Source organism: Pongo abelii, chromosome 9 (assembly GCF_028885655.2).
Source record: "Pongo abelii isolate AG06213 chromosome 9, NHGRI_mPonAbe1-v2.0_pri, whole genome shotgun sequence".
Lineage (NCBI taxonomy): Eukaryota > Metazoa > Chordata > Mammalia > Primates > Hominidae > Pongo > Pongo abelii.
Window position 1 is genome coordinate 32,276,576 of NC_071994.2, and position 16,654 is coordinate 32,293,229.

At 34.9% G+C, this 16,654-nt stretch overlaps 1 protein-coding gene across 2 annotated transcripts in view; it reads right to left on the reverse strand.

Annotated features, from left to right (window-relative positions):
* PDHX (pyruvate dehydrogenase complex component X) overlaps positions 1-16,654 on the reverse strand; it is a 76,677-nt gene that overhangs the window by 46,327 nt on the left and 13,696 nt on the right. For both annotated transcript variants that reach the window (XM_002821885.5, XM_054524504.1), the window contains exon 2: positions 15,386-15,466. In XM_002821885.5, coding sequence (XP_002821931.1) covers positions 15,386-15,466 — 81 coding nt within the window. The remainder of the gene's footprint in view (positions 1-15,385; positions 15,467-16,654) is intronic.

Consider the following 16,654-nt stretch of genomic DNA (forward strand, 5'->3'; position numbering starts at 1 on the left):
AAATTCTTTTCAGAAGCAATTTATTTAGTGCAATCTGTAAAAGATTGTAAAATAAGTACTTGAGGACATCCAAAAACATAAATGAAAGTAAAAGAGCCATCACAAGAACAAGAAATTAAAAAAATATATAGTATCAGGTAGAAATAAAAAAAGAATTAGAAATCTTAAAAATGAAAAATTAAGTAATTGAAATAAAAAGAAACAGAATATATTCTAGACAGGGAATAGTGAAGGTATGAATTAGTAAATTGAAAGGTAGCACTAATGAACTACCCAGAATTTCATACAGGCAGACAAAAAGATACAAACATTAAAAACAAAAACAAAACAAAACAAAAAAACAGAAAAGAACAGTTAAGTGACAACGACTGAGGCTGCAATGTTTGCTAATGGAGTTCTGAGGGAAGATACTGAGGCACTGGTGGAGAAACAATACCTGAAGAAATAGTGGCTGAGAATTTCCCAGAACTGGAGATGTATACTCTCATCATCAAAGAGTTCTGAATGAGTTTAGGATAGGTGTACTGACTAGCAGGGGGCATATGGATCTGTGTAACTTGCCAAGAATGTTCTAAATCTTGATCTAGGTGGTGGTAACATGGGTATACATGTATATAAAATTTAATTGAGCCTAAAGTTTATGCAAGTTATACCTTGATAAAAAATTAAACAGAAAAAACAGTATTAGACTATATAAACATGAATCCATATTAGATACAATGTAAAGAAACAGCATACTATCAAAGATAAAAACATAATCTTTTAAAAATCTATCAAAGGGGAAAAAAAACATTATCTCAATAGAAAGACTGAGAGTACACTTCTCAGCAGCTGCAATAGAGGTCAGAAAACAATGAAGTAGTATCTTCAAAAAACTGAGGAAAAATAACTGTCTAGAATTTTGTATGCTGCTAAATCATCATTTGAGAATGAAAGAGAAGTATTCTTTAGACATATAAAGGCTAGGAAATTTTACCACCTCTTAAATATCTCTTTAAAAAGCTCTTACAAGATGCAGTTCATTAAGAAGAAAAGTGGAAGCAGATGGAACCCATGGGATATAAAAAACAAGTTATTGTGAAAATGACTGAAATGTTAACTACTAGTATTTTTAAAGTAATGTTTGAGGGTTTAAAAACTGTAAAACTCAAACTCTAAAAAATAATAAGATAGGTAAGGAAATGTTTAGATGGTAAAGCATGCTAACAACTTTGATATATTCAGCTGGTGCAAAAATAATTTTATTTTTACCACATTACTTTCAAAAATCCCAATTACTTTTGCATCAACTTATAATAGGAGAAAAATACTGAATAACACTAAATTTTATTGGCAAAATTTAATTTAAAATTTAAAAACAGAAATATAATCTACAGCATTAGAAAAACAGAGGAAAAATAAAAAATAAGGTGATTATTTAACTGAGGGCAGGCACATGGAAAGAAAAGGCAGAGGATAAAAACAAAAATGCACAAAAAATGGTAGAAATAAGTCCCCATGTATCCGTAATCACAATAAATATAAATGGATTAAAATCACCCATTAAAAGTAGAGATTATCAAAATGGATATGAAAATAAAATCTAGGTAAATGTAGCTTACAAGAGATAGCCCTAATACAAAAACAGAATAAAAAACAAGGGGATAAAAAATATGTAACATATAAATACACCTCCTCACACACCAAAAATAGCTGGAATAGCAATATTAACAGGCAAGCATCATAAGAGAATATGAAAGAAAATCTGAAACACTAAATTAACAAATATGCTCTGAATGTTCACAGTACAGAAAGTACTTCATTGTGTACCAAGATGTTCAAATTGATAGTTATATCTTCAGGTTAAATAGTTCAGAGACACTAATATAAGTTATTTTAAAAAAATAAATTGATATGTTAGATGATATTTATTTACCACCTAAAAGGTCCTTTGTCTAACTCCAAAGAGATGTCCCTAGTCAACAAACATTTATTAAAAATATATTGGGGTGGCCAGGGGTGGTGGCTCACACCTGTAATCCCATCACTTTGGGAGGCCGAGGTGGGTGGATCACCTGAGGCCAGGGGTTCGAGACCAGCCTGGCCAACATTGTGAAACCCCGTCCCTACTAAAAATACAAAAATTAGCCAGGAGAGGTGGCGGGCACCTGTGGTCCCAGTTACTCAGGAGGTTGAGGCAGAAGAATCACTTGAACCTGGGAGAAGGGGGTTGCAGTGAGTCGAGATCATGCCATTGCACTCCAGCCTGGGCAACAAGAGCAAAAACTCTGTCTGAAAAAAAAAAAATACATATATATATATATATATATATATATATATGTATATACACACACACACACGCGTATTTGTATTATATATTTATATATTATATATAAAATATATGTGTATTTGTATTACATATATTTATATATTATATATAAAATATATATACATATGTAGGCACTGAGGATATAGCAGTGGACAGTAATAACAGCAAAGATTTAAGATTCCTGACCTCAAGAAGCTTGCTTAATATCCATTGACAAGTAAAGTGGAAAATACAGCAGGATAAGGTGAGGTTAGGATGCTCTGGGAATGTTCAGGAGGGGCATCTAATTCAGTTTTTGTAAGGTGAGAAAAGGCTTCCTAGAATACAATGACCACCTAATCTGAGCCTGAAGAGGTGAGGAGGAGACAATCTGTAAACAGGCAGTGATCCAGGTAGAAGGTAATATACTTATAGCCCTGGAGGCAGAGAGAACAGGAAACTTCAGAGAAACTGGCAAATAGTATGCGAGAGAAGTCACAAGAGATTAGGCTGGTTAAGATATGCAGGAAGAGACCAAAAATGACCTTTGTATGTCATAGAGAAAGCTACAGTGTCAGACTATATCATCTTACATACTTCTTTAAATGTTTTAGTGGTTAAAACAGATTGTACTGCAAAAGGAAAAAAAAGCACACCCTCAAAGGTTTCTGCTATAATCATGGGAGAAACTATAGAACTAGTAAACCCAGCAATTAAATACCTCTTAGACGCCTAGAAAACAGACTCTAGCCACAGAAAAACAAAATGATGCTATATCATCATTTGTGTTCATCGGTATTCAAATTCCAACCACACTTTAAGAACTACAGATTTGACTTCAGCTATATAACTTTCCCTGAGTAACTTGACCTACATAATTTTGTTCATATTCCAGATTCCTATAGTAGGTCTAATTTATTTAAAAATCACAAATTTCATATAAAATGTTATATTACTGCTAATTACTTTATTAAATTGTTGATTTCCTCTATTTACTAGACTATGAGCTTCTTCACAATACGGACAGGACACTTAAATGTTTTATATTCCCATCCCCATTCCTCAGGTTTCATGGCCAATGCACCATACCCAATGAATTTTAGATTAAAATGCTTTACAAAAAAACATGATAACTTCACGAATCCTTATTTCCTCACAAGGTATACATCAAATTATCCTTTACATTTCTTTTGGTTCTAACATTTGATTTGCAGCATGCTTCTGATATTTAAAAAGATAGGCTTTTTTTCTTTTTTAAAAAACTATACCTATATCTATTCACATAACACAGACATATGTTAGCTAGGTGAGAATGCCAAGGAAGAGGGGAGAAGAGAAAAGCAGGAGAGAGAGGGAAAAAAGGAGAGGACAAAAGAGAGGGAGGTGGGGAAAAGAAACAGAAAACTTTACCAATAAATCACAGGAAAGTTTTAAAAACATAGTAATATTAAATACGGAAGCATTACCCCTAACTCATCACAAAACCAAAGTTCTATCTTTCAATAATCAAACATCATGTAAATGCCAAAAGAAAACTCTGAGACCAAATAAGGAGCCATGAATATTCCAAATCTACTGAGTTTCAGCTGTGATCAAAAATTTAGTGCTATAACTTGGAAAGACTCCTTGGCAGAGTAGTTACAAGGAACCTCTCCTAATTCAAATATGAGTTTGATTCCAAGCTCTGACAGTTACTAGTGATCTTGACCAAGTTACTTAATCTTTCTGACTCTCAGGAAAATTTTAAATGTATAGATACATATTTTTTAAGTCATGGGGCTGGAAGTGTTAATGCTTCACATACATCTTTATGTAACACTTTACAACATCTCTAGGTAAAAAATAAAATGTTAGCTATACAACCATTTAGAATCAAGACACATTTATTCCATATTCTGTCATGTCTACCCGAATCAAGATACGGTTTTTTTCCATATTCTGTCATTTCTACCAGAATCAAGACACATTTATTCCATATTCTGTCATTTCTACCAGATCATTCAACAAACATTAGTGTATAAGGCACTGTACTAAGCACTGGGTATGAAAACAACAAAAAGAGAAGGTTCTGTCCACAAAGAGTTTAAAGTGGAGAAGAGTGGAAAAGACTGAGCAGCTAGGATAGAGGGTCCTGGACAGCATGAGATGACAGATGGCTTCTCAGCTGTCAGGTTCATAGCTGACTGATTGAAGAAAGAGATGGCGGCCCTGGAGTGTTCCTGTACCATCTTCTCGTGGTCCATGTCAGTGGCAGAAGTGGAGCGGGCCCGGAGCGAGAGTGCGGGCCCCAGGAGGGGCCAGAGCAGAGGCCCGCCCGGGGGCCGCTCCCCAGCACCGACGCCAGCATCATCGTCCTGTTCCTTTGTCCGATGGGCAGCTGCCAGAGCTGAGGACTGAAGTATACGGAGGCTTCCCTTTCTCTCTTTAAATTCTAGATATTAAGCATAGCCTTGGTCAAACACAGTTAATGGTGATGTTTATTTTATTAATGGAATAAGTCCTGAGGCTTTCACAGAATAATTTTGTTCTGCCAAAAATTAAGAATAAAAGTCTTTACGTCAAAGATGTGTGTGGTGGTGGTGGTGGAAGAGAGCTAGTTTTTATCTGTAAGACCAAGTTATCAGATCAACATGAACATTAACGAAAAATTCCTCTTCTTAGTGCTATGTTGAACCATAATGACAACAATAATCAGAAACAAAAATAATTCAATTGTTGACTCTACAAGTATTTACTAGCTGTCCCATGTGAATGACACTGTGTGTGACACTATGATAAAAACAGTAATAAAATAAGACAGACCTGCTTCAAGAAGTTCCTAATCTGATTGAAGAACAGTACAACAAGCAGGCAATGACAATCCCACCCAATTAGTACCTACAGCAGAATGGGAATATAGAGGAGGGACGCCTAGTCAGTGTTTGTCATTCCTTTTCACTTCACATACACACAAAGAAGGATAACATTTGCATGGCCAAAGACCTGAGACAACCTGGTTGCTAGGCCAGATGAGGTCCTGACCTATGGGTCATGAGTAGTTTAAGAAGGGCCCTGTTAGACAAGGTCAACCGCCCACACATCCCTCTGGCTTCTTACATTAAGTCTAGTAGCTACTGTATTTGACAGTTTAACACAGAACATTTCCATCACCACAGAAACTTCCACTGAATAAAACTATAATCTATAATTCCATTCACTAATTTAAAAATTCTGTTATAATACAAAGATTTAGCAATAAATGTAAAAACGCATAATGACGGAATATAATTTAGTAACAAAAGGAATGAACAGCTGATAAATGCTACAACATGGATGAACCTTAATCATGCTAAATCTGAAAAAATCTAGTCACAAAAGACCAAATATTACATGCTTCTATTTATATGAAACAGAGACAAAAGGCAAAACTTTAGAGACAAAAAGCAGATCCGGATTGTCTAGGGATAGAGACGGGAGAAAAAAATGACTGCAATCAGGCAGCAGGGATCTTTTTTGGGGTGACAGAAATGTGTTCTAAAACTGGATTGTGGTGATGGCTGCACAACTCTATATATTTATTAAAAATCATTGAATACCTAAAATAGGTAAATGTTATGGTATGTAAATTATACCTCAATAAAGCTGTGAAAACCGAGTACACCAAAAAAAGGAAGCTATTTGTGAAATGGACTTTTCAAAATTTTCCATTTTAGCACCACAAACATATACATATTCCCAGAAATAACAGAACCAAAGTGTCTTCTATAGTAGAATATATATAACTCTCTAGTGGCATCTAGTGATTAGGATAAGGCTTTCTTCAAAATGGTTTTATTTCTGAATTTTATACAGTAACAGTATATTAGACAAAAACTATTTGAAATACAAAAAAATCCCTTGTCTCATGACATAAGGAATACCGCAGCAACAAGCACCACTGTTAAGCATGCTTACTACGTACACTCTAGGCACTGTGTAGGTGGCTAAGTGCTTGATGGAATTATCTCAGCCTGGTTTTGTTCCACAGTGCTTTGTGGCAGAGCAGAAAAATCTCAAATATTTTGAGGGAAAAAAACAAGGTTTTTCATAACCTCAAATATTCTCTTACAAAAGGAGAACAAGAATTTTTTTTTCCTTTTTGTTATTTTAACAGATTTGACAGTTCAATTGATGAAAAAATAAACTAGGTGCAGTTTAAACTGAAAACATCTGAAGCACATGCCCCCTCCAAATAAAAAACTTGTAATAAAAATGCCGAATGATAGCTCAATTGACCTTTCAAAAGATTTTGAAATTGTGGGTGTTACCTAGCACTTTCAGAGTGTTTTCTGTACTAATTTTATGATGTATAATGTTTTAGTCAGCCCTCAGACTGAAATGAAGTACTCTAATAGTCATTATAAAACCTATTTTCTTAGACTCATGAGTTCATCAAAGACAGAAATAATTTATATGCTATAATACTGCATATTTCAGTTACTTTAAAAAAGAAAATAAAAATGAGTTATCATAGAATTATAAATTCAGGATATTCCGTACCTTAGATTTCATCTAGTTCAACTCACTCCCAGGTAGTTCATAGCAGAGGAGGAACCCGAAAGGAAAAACCATGATTCCTGGGCCAGAGTTTTTTCTTTGCACCCTTACCTTCTTGGTGTAAAACATCGAGCGCGCACACACACACACACACACACACACACACACACACACACACACACACACACACACACACACACACACACACACACACACACACACACACACACACACACACACACACACACACACACACACACACACACACAGCATTAGTAAAAGAAGCTGTGAATCAGTCTCAGATTTTTGAAAAAACTTAATGGTTTTTAAGACTGAACTGCTGTCCATTGAATGTTCTCAAATACTTATCTAGTCTTTGCTTAGAAGTAAACTAGATTCATAATTAGATGCAACACTATCATTTTTCATGAAAAATATCAATTTTCTCAATGTATAAAGGTTTAAACTCATTGTTTTATGGTGACCATACATTTAAAAAGATCTCAAAAATCAAACAAACAAAAAATAGTTAATAAGAGAAAAAAATATATGAAAAGTATGGTGTCAGAATATAAATTTGTTTTTAATATAAAATGAATAAAGCAAGTTATCATAAATGTACCAAGAACCAGGCATACTTAAACATATATTGACACCCATGTATACAGTAAATAAGTGTTAATGAAAAGCAGCCAATTATACTCAAAAGATCACAAATGACAAAGGTGAGAGCTTAAAAAAGAAGCCAGTGAACCACTAAGAACCAAGGATTAAGATTGCTCTCAATTATTTACCGTGTTTTGGCAAAAACAAATTTCCCTTCAGTTGGCAGAACACAGAAATTTAAGAGCAACCTTCAGGGAAACATGCTCCAGGGACTTAAAATATATCCTGGCCTGTCCTACATGAAAATAGCACATTGTAATCAAAAGCAAAAAAGACAGAATAATGAGACCATATGTCTCCTGGCTCTTTATCTTACTGCTCATATTCTAATGCGTGTGAATAACTTATTAGATTGCCAGTGAGCTGGAAGTCTGAAAGACAAATGTGGCCCAAGAATCCCCTCATCTGCTTACCTATAAATTCTCAAAGTGTGAAGAAAGTTAATCTTTTTAAAATAATCCCTAAAAGACTGTTCTGTGTCTGAATCATTATTTAATGACACCAACACCCTGTCATATCGAATATGGAAATAGCCAAAGCTCTGTAATTCATCAGAGAAAAGAAACCTAAAAACAGATTCCAATTGATTACATTATTTATAAAGGTAAAACTTTCTTAAATACTGACAATTATTTTAAAAGATAGCAGCAGCCATGCAGAGCCAATTGCTCAAAATGCTTTCCAATGGGGTACTGGCTCTTTCATTTACATTACACATATCTTTCTTAAATTCTAGAAAATTCTCTGCCATGTTTTTCTTTGAAAATTACCTCTTCCCATTTTCCTCTTTTTTTCTTCTTCTTCTGAAATTCCTATTGGGTTACTGAATAATTTTCATTTTACCCTTCATATGTCAACTTCTCTTTCATATTTTCCCGTGCTGTCTCTATGTGCTACATGCAACCTAATTTCCTCTAGTCGTCCTTCTGTTCACAAATTCTTCATTCAGTCCTGTCTAATCACACTTCAGCCCACCCTTGAGGTTTGGGAGGTTTTAATTTGAGAGACTATATTTTTCATTACTAGAAGTTCTGTTTATCCTTTTCAAATCTGCCTGGACTTTTGTTATTCCAATTAACTGAAGTTCTTGGGATCCAGTCCTGCTACTTGTTATGCCTACTGACTTCACTCCTAAAAGACTTCTTCCACATACGTTATTAAATGTGGGATTGTGACTTTTGGTAAGTGAGACTTTATCTGCAAATTCTATATGGTTTGGATTAGAAGCCGTATTGTTCCAGAATAATGGCTTCTACCAGGTAACCCATGGAGGCGATCAGCCCAGGACAACTTCACTTCTACCTGTGGGTTCCCAGAAAATGCAAGTACTATAAATTTGACCCTCAGGAGGACTCTTTAGGGGAGTAGGCATTCTTATTCCATATAGATTCAAAATCAATTTGCCTGTTATCACATGGCATTAAATTCCATCCACATGCTGATGACTCTCAAATTTCTGTCTCCAAGTCAGACTTCACTCCTGAACTTCAACTCCTATATCAATTGTCTATTGAACACCTTCCCTTGAATGTCTAATATGCATTTCAAATCTTACCATATTCAAATCTTAACCTGATTCTTGATTTCCCTTCCTTGCTCCTTCCACCCACCCTGCCACCAAAAAAAAAAAAAAAAAAAAGTCAGTAACTCCAGCCTTCCAGCTCAGGCCTAGTGGTGCACATGGCCTCAACTCCCATTCACCACTCCAGATGTGGGGACACTTGGTGATTTCCTTTCTCTGCATTCCAGCACTATTTAACATTGAAAAGATTTACTTATAATATTATATCCGATAAAGAGCAGATGCTTTACCCCTTCTGTTTAGATCATCACATTGATTAGGAGTCCTCAGTGTTGGCTTTTCAAATGGGAGCAGGAAAAGGAAGCTACTTTAAATTGCCTACAGTTATCTCTTCATACCAGGTTACTCTTAGGGCCTGTTCCTTTCAATGCAATGCTACTAATAAGGCTCAGAAAAGTATGTAGAACCCACTTCCTGCCCAGGCACAGTGGCTCACGCCTATAATCCCAGCACTTTGGGAGGCCGAGGTGGGCAGATCACTTGAGGTCAGGAATTCGAGACCAGCCAACATGGTGAAACCCTGTCTCTACTAAAAATATAAAATATTAAATATAAAATATATAATATAATATAAATATAATATAAAATATATATTTTATATTTAATATAATATAAATATAATATAAAATATATATTTTATATTTAATATAATATAAATATAATATAATATATATATTTTATATTTAATATAATATAAATATAATATAAAATATATATTTTATATTTAATATAATATAATATATATTTTATATTTAATACAATATAAATATAATATAAAATATATATTTTATATTTAATATAATATAAATATAAAATATATATTTCATATTTAAAATATAAATATAATATAAAATATATTTTATATTCATATTATATTTATATATAATATTTTATATTCATATTATATTTATATATAATATGAATATAAAATATAAAAATTAGCCAGGCATGGTGGTGCTCACCTGTAGTCCCAGCTACTTGGGAGGCTGAGGCACGAGAATCACATGAACCTGGGAGGTGGAGGTTGCAGTGAGCAAAGTACAGCCTGGGTGACAGAGTGAGACTCTGTCTCAATAAAAAAAAAAAAAAGAAAAGAAAAGAAAAGAAATCACTTCCTATTAAGAAATCATGAATGTGGATATATTTTGGCTTTAGGATAAGAACTCTCACAGACTGATAAACTGCAGATTGGCATTCAAGATCCTTCCAATAATCTATCTGATCTTACAGCCATTATGCCCCCAATGCAGCCAGACCTACCTGCTGTTGCTAAAGTATGTCTCAGTGACATCTTTCTTCCAAGACTTTGCCCGTGTTTTTCTAGCTGGAATGTCCTTCTCATTTTTTTAAAAAGCCCATTTATTCTACAAGGACCAGTTCAAATACTACCTCATCTGCAAAGCCTTCTTGGATCCTTGTCATGTACCCTGCTTTTGGCTTACTTTCCCCTCTGCCATTACCTTTACTAACTGACCACTTACAGCACTGCAGTTCTATTCCAATTATGATGTTAGTCATTATGGGAAGCACAAACATGAACAAACTCAGACATATTCCCCACTGAGGAACAGAATTAAGTAATATGTCCAATCAGACTTGGTTGGGTCCATCAAGGACCAGCAATGTTCATTTGGATAACCTCACTGCACCATACTTCCTAACCTCCTTAGTGGCTCAACCGACAGCATTTTTCTTGCCTTTCCTTACACCCCAGACTCTCTCAAAGAAGTGAGGCCTTGTCCCAAACTCCCCAGCTCATTTGGCTAGTGTTCTCAAGTAAATACTTGTCAGCCCTCTTCCTGATCCCCACATCTGTCATTAGTGGCAAAAGTGATGCCATGAAAGGCTAGACCTTCTAGAATCACAACACAGCTCTTCCAGACTCTGGTGTCCTGCCCACTGCCTAAACTCTTTTGCTACTATTTTACAAGCACTAGACTGGACCACTCAATACCAACATTTGTATGAGTGACGTCTGTGCCTACTAAATCACATTAGGATATCCTGGAAGTCCTTGCCAGGGCTAGTCTCTGGAATTAGACAAGTCCTCCGCAAACCATGTTATTCATTCTCTACTTGCTCTTCCCTTCTTTCTTTCCTTTTTTAACACTTGATTCACCATTGCTCCAGGTGAAGCATAATAATGGCTGTGGGGGACTCATTCAGTCACCTCTAATTTCTCTATTTTTCTGTCTAACAATCCCTAATAGGTACTGTAGACTCATCCTCTTTCCTCCACAATAGTTTAACCTGATACAGAATGAGTCAAGTACAGAGAAAGACAGCTACATAGGGTGCTAAAAGAGGCTATCCAGTGGCCAATACCTGGAGGGGAGACTCTACCACCACACATGGCAAAGGAAAAAGGGGAAAAGAAAGTAGCTGCCAGAAAAACAAAAAGCCCAGCTTCCTTCACATTAACTGTTCCTCTATCCTTCTGTATAAGCACTGTAACATACTCACCTCTTTTATTCAGTCTTTATTTTCTAAGCACCATATTAGGTACTTAAAATCCGGCAAAATGGTTGCCAGAAACAGTGACATAATACAGCTTTATAGATGGTATTGTATCAAATATTCTCTTAATAATATCAACATTCCAATTCATCTGGTACTAGTTTCTCATCTCAAATTATATCCTGAAAGCACTATGCACAACTTTTAAAAAATATATTTAAAAAATTTATATATAAAAAATAAATTTTGAACTATACAAAAGTGGTAAGGAAAAGCAATGAAGCCACATATACCTTTTACCTCACTTATACAACTGCCAAGTGATTCATGACCGATCTTGTTTCAGTTATATCCCTCCCTACCCTCTCAACCTCAACCAGGGTTATTCTGAAGCTAATCCCGGAGATACTGTATTTTATGCATAAGTATTTCATCTCACATCTCTTATAGGTGAGATTATTTTTTTAAAATAATCAAAATATAACCAAAATATTATTAAACCTTTAAAATTAATAATTCCTATGCTCGGTGCGGTGGCTTATGCCTGTAATCCTAGCACTTTGGGAGGTCGAGGCAGGAGAATCACTTGAGCCCAGGAGTTCAAAACCAGCATGGGCAACACAGGGAGACCCTGTCTCTAAAAAAATACAAAAAACTAACCAGGCATGGTGGCACATGCCTGTTGTCCCAGCTACTCAAGAGGCTTAGGTGGGAGAATCACCCTGAGCCCAGGAGGTTGAGGCTGCAGTGAGCAGAGATCGCGCCACTATACTCCAGGCTGGGCAATAGAGTGAGACCATATCTCAAAAAAAAAAAAAAAAAATCCTTAATATCATTAAATATCCAGCCAGTTTTCAAATGTCTCCATGTGTTTTATTTGCTTGAATCATAATTAAAATTAGGTCCATACATTGGCACTGGTCTCAAATCTCTCGTATACTATAGATTCCCCCACCTTCCTCCCCCGGGCTCTTCCCTACCACCCTGAAATTTATTGGTTGAAGAAACTGGCATATAGAATTCCTCAGTCTAGCTTTTTCTGATATACTTCTCATGGTGTCATTGAACATGTTATATTTTTCCCTGTATTTCCTGGAAAATGATAGAGCTATAGGCTTGAACGTATTTGGTTCAATTTTCTGGCAAGACAAGACTACTTCACGGTGGGAAACATGTAATATCTGGTTATCTCTCTTTTTGTGATGTTAGCAGCTATTAATGATTGCTGGCTATACTATTTTACCAGAGATTGCAAAACGGCAATACAGTGATATTCTATGATTCTTCTATCTTTTAACAACTGCGATATGCTAATAATGAGAAACTTCTCATCAATTACTTGGTTACTCAGAGCTATGGTTCATATAGCAGAAGAGGTAGAGAAAAATGCTTGAGTCTTTCCATTTATTACGTTTTCAAAATGAGTTAATTTCTTAGCACCCTCTAAAGCTAACCAATTATTATTAATTTTTTTCCTTTAGTATTACTGTGAACTTAGGATTCAAATATATTTAATGTATTGAAATACATTAAATATATTATCCTTATTATCCTTAGTGATCCTCAAACTATCTCATCTCTGGCTCCTAAGTCCTTTAAGATGCCCTCAGGAGTTTCTGACAGCTTCCTTGCTTTCTGAACTGACAAGATATTAAAAGCTCATCTGCACATCTCCTGCCCTAGGCCTGCAAGTAGCTACTCTCCAAGGAGCCTTCATTTACTTTAGTGGGAACTGATATTTAGAGACTACAGTCTGGGTTCTAGGGGTGCTCACTGCGACTGGATTGGTCCTTGTTTCCAGGCATTGCCAGGGGAAAGAGCTAGAAAATTTACCATCACAGGTTCGTTCCTAACCTTAGAAACTTTTACCTGTTTCTCCTTTAAACTACACTAAAAATCCAAGTTTCCAATGATATTATCTTAACCAGTCATTTGCTTTATCCCATAAAATACACACAAAAGCCTTAGAATAACAATACCAACATAACCAGCATAATATGATTACTCTAACAGTTGAGGATTATACTTTTGGAGACGCTTTATCCTTCAGTTATAATCTATTAGGGGCATATAATCAAATATCTGACATTTGAAATACTGCCTCTCTGTATGGTTATGTAAGCAAATTGAGAGAGAGAAAAAGACAGAGGAAAAAAATGAATTAGAATCACCTGTCTCATTATTTCAATCTTTAGGGCTCTTTTACACTTTAATTTTGTTTTAAAATTGTGCAAGATATGTATATGGTCTCAAAGTCAAAGAGACAAAACAAGATATATTCAGAAGTCCAGCTTCCAGTTTCTCCCCAACACTATTCCCTCCATTACTCTGTAGATAACCATCTATTGTTTTTAAAGTTTTATTTTATCCTTTCTAATTTCTTAAATATTAGCACTGCCACCTCTTTCTTTGATAAATGATATATACTATACTCACTTGTCTGTACCTTGCTTTTTTCAATGAAGATCACTCCATAGCAGTATAAAGAGATATTCCTCATTCCTTTTTACAGTTGTAGATATAGTAAAAGTTATTCAACAAATCCTGTACTAACCAACATTTGGATTATTTCCACCTTTTGCTATTTCAAACAGTGCTGTGATAAACAGCCTAGTGTGTGTTTGTGTCTATTCTTATTTTTGCTGGTGTAACACTGAGACAGATCCCTCGAAGTAGAGCTGCTGGGCCAAAGGGTAAACATAAATGTAATTTTTCTAAATAGTGCCAAATTCTCTTCCCTAGTATTTACACCATTTAGCATTTCCTCCAGCCTGCTTCTTCCCTTCCCTCCACAGCATCATCAAGAGAACAGCTTGTCCAACTTTTTAACTACTGTCAATATAATCAGTAAGAAATGACATTTCGGTAAAGTGTCTGCATATTTCTTACCAGTTGAAAGGTTAGGCGTCTTTTTCTATGTTTAAGAGCCATTTGCAACTATTTTTCTGTAAACCATCTGTTCATGTATCGCCCACTTTCTTGTTGACAGTCTTATCGATTTTTTAGGGATATTAACCCTTTGTGATAGAAATCACAAATACTCTTGTCCAATTTGTCACTTCTTTTTTTACTTAACTTGTATTTTTAGCCATATAAAAGTTAGTAGTTTTACCATCAAATTTTATTTCCCATATTATAATCTGGATTTTGAGTTACAGTTAGGGTGTTTGTTCCACTTCCGGGTATAGAAGAATTCAAGACTTGCATAGTTTCATTTTTATACAATAAGTGTATAATTCATTTGTAATTTATCCTTCATATAACATAAAGAATAAATCTAATATTGTCTTCCTTTATTATATACTTAAATTTCATGTGCAACTGCATCTATTTCCTTATTCTCTACTCAGCTGCACTGGTCTGTCTTTTAAGCACCAATCCCAGAGTTTTAATTAGAAATGCTTAATACTATACTTCAATAATTAGCAGGGTTACAACCCTCCTCCGCTAATCTGCTTTTGAGGGTTTTCCTTATATTCTACTTATTCGTTCTTTCCAATAAAATTTATAATGAACTTGCCTACCTCCCAGAACACACACACACACACACAATCATGATAAAGTTATAAATTAAGGAGAATGTCAAAATTATGATGTTGAAACTAAAAGCTAGATATAAGGACTAAAAGTTGGGGAAAAAGCCTTAAAATATTTTTTACCATTCTGTGCTTGTGTAAGGATATATGCTGAACCCAGAAAACCTTTGCTGCTTTATCATGGGAAAATTTTATTCAACCAAACTTACATTAACTATCAAAGGAACACAATTTATTTAATTTATATCACATACTGTATAACAGGACAGATTAGAAAAAAAAAAAAACAACAAAATAACCAGATAACAAAGCACACAGGACATTAGGAAGGTACCTCCTCACCTTCCTTTTTCAGCCATTTCACAATGTTTCCTTCTTCCATTGTAGGAGACAGTGATGGCATTAGTATCCTAATGGGATCACCTGAAATTGAAAAAAGGAAAGATCAGCCACAACAAATAATGCACCTCATGAGGCATCAATATAAGTTCAATTAATTTCAAATTCAATTTGAAAAAGAAGGTATTCCAAAGTCTAAAAGATTCCCAACTGGTAAACTAAGTCTCCAGTAAATAGTATGGAAATATAAAATTCAATTTTTTATAACCATAAAAGTGTTTTTTGGGATATTTTAAACTCTGTTTTCATAATTCCCCAGTGTTCTATGCATCTTCTCAAGCCAGGTGCTTATAAGTCAAAAAAAAGGAGAAAAATTGATTTAGGATTGATTTAGGTTTCACCTCCTCCTTTCCCTTTTGTTTCTGCAAAAAAGATTTACAGGTAAAATGACCAAAGAAAAAGGCAAATGAAACAACAACAACAACAACAAAACAGCAACAACAACAAAAACACAGTTCTGATGATCTACAACAGAATAATCAAGATCAGACTTTAAGAAACTGGCTGTTTTTATTTTCATCTAATATTATAGTATTCAAGATTCAAAGGTTCCTACTAATAAGTGTGAAAGGAAAAGTTTGCCTTGTCAAGGATGATCAGAATTTAAGTGGTTAAATTAACCTCACATTTTGTTGCATGCCACAATTCAACTGGGGATCCAGAGAAGTAGACCTCAAACCAGAATGATCTCCCAATGAAACATAACTACATTTTCCTTAGGTATTGAAAAAGGAAACACTATGTATTTGTCCAGCTGCACTTCCCAATCCACCATCCAGGGTTACATTCAAGAGCAACATGGCTTTTAGATTACAATTTACTAATAAAATACCATGGTAACAAATACATCCATCCCCTGTAGTTTTCCATAGACCCTATTCTCTCTTCAGATTATTCAACTTTCCAGACCCAAACAAGCAAAACACTGTAGCATAGCTAACATATTTCAAATGTGGAAGAACAGGGCTTCTTTTGTCTCCACTGATGTTTTAGGGTTAAAAGCAAGGAAATTGAGCACTAATGTTAAATGAGAATGAATATTTCTCTTGGGAAGTTGAATAACTTGCACTGCATTTTCAAATGGAGATTTCCTATGGCTTCATGATAAAGGCGCTTCCACCTCTTTGAAGTATTTGAGAGAAAGTTTCTGTACCTCTCCACTTTTCCTTCACTCTGAAGGTCTGGAGAAAGAATGCAAGCATGCATACCTGC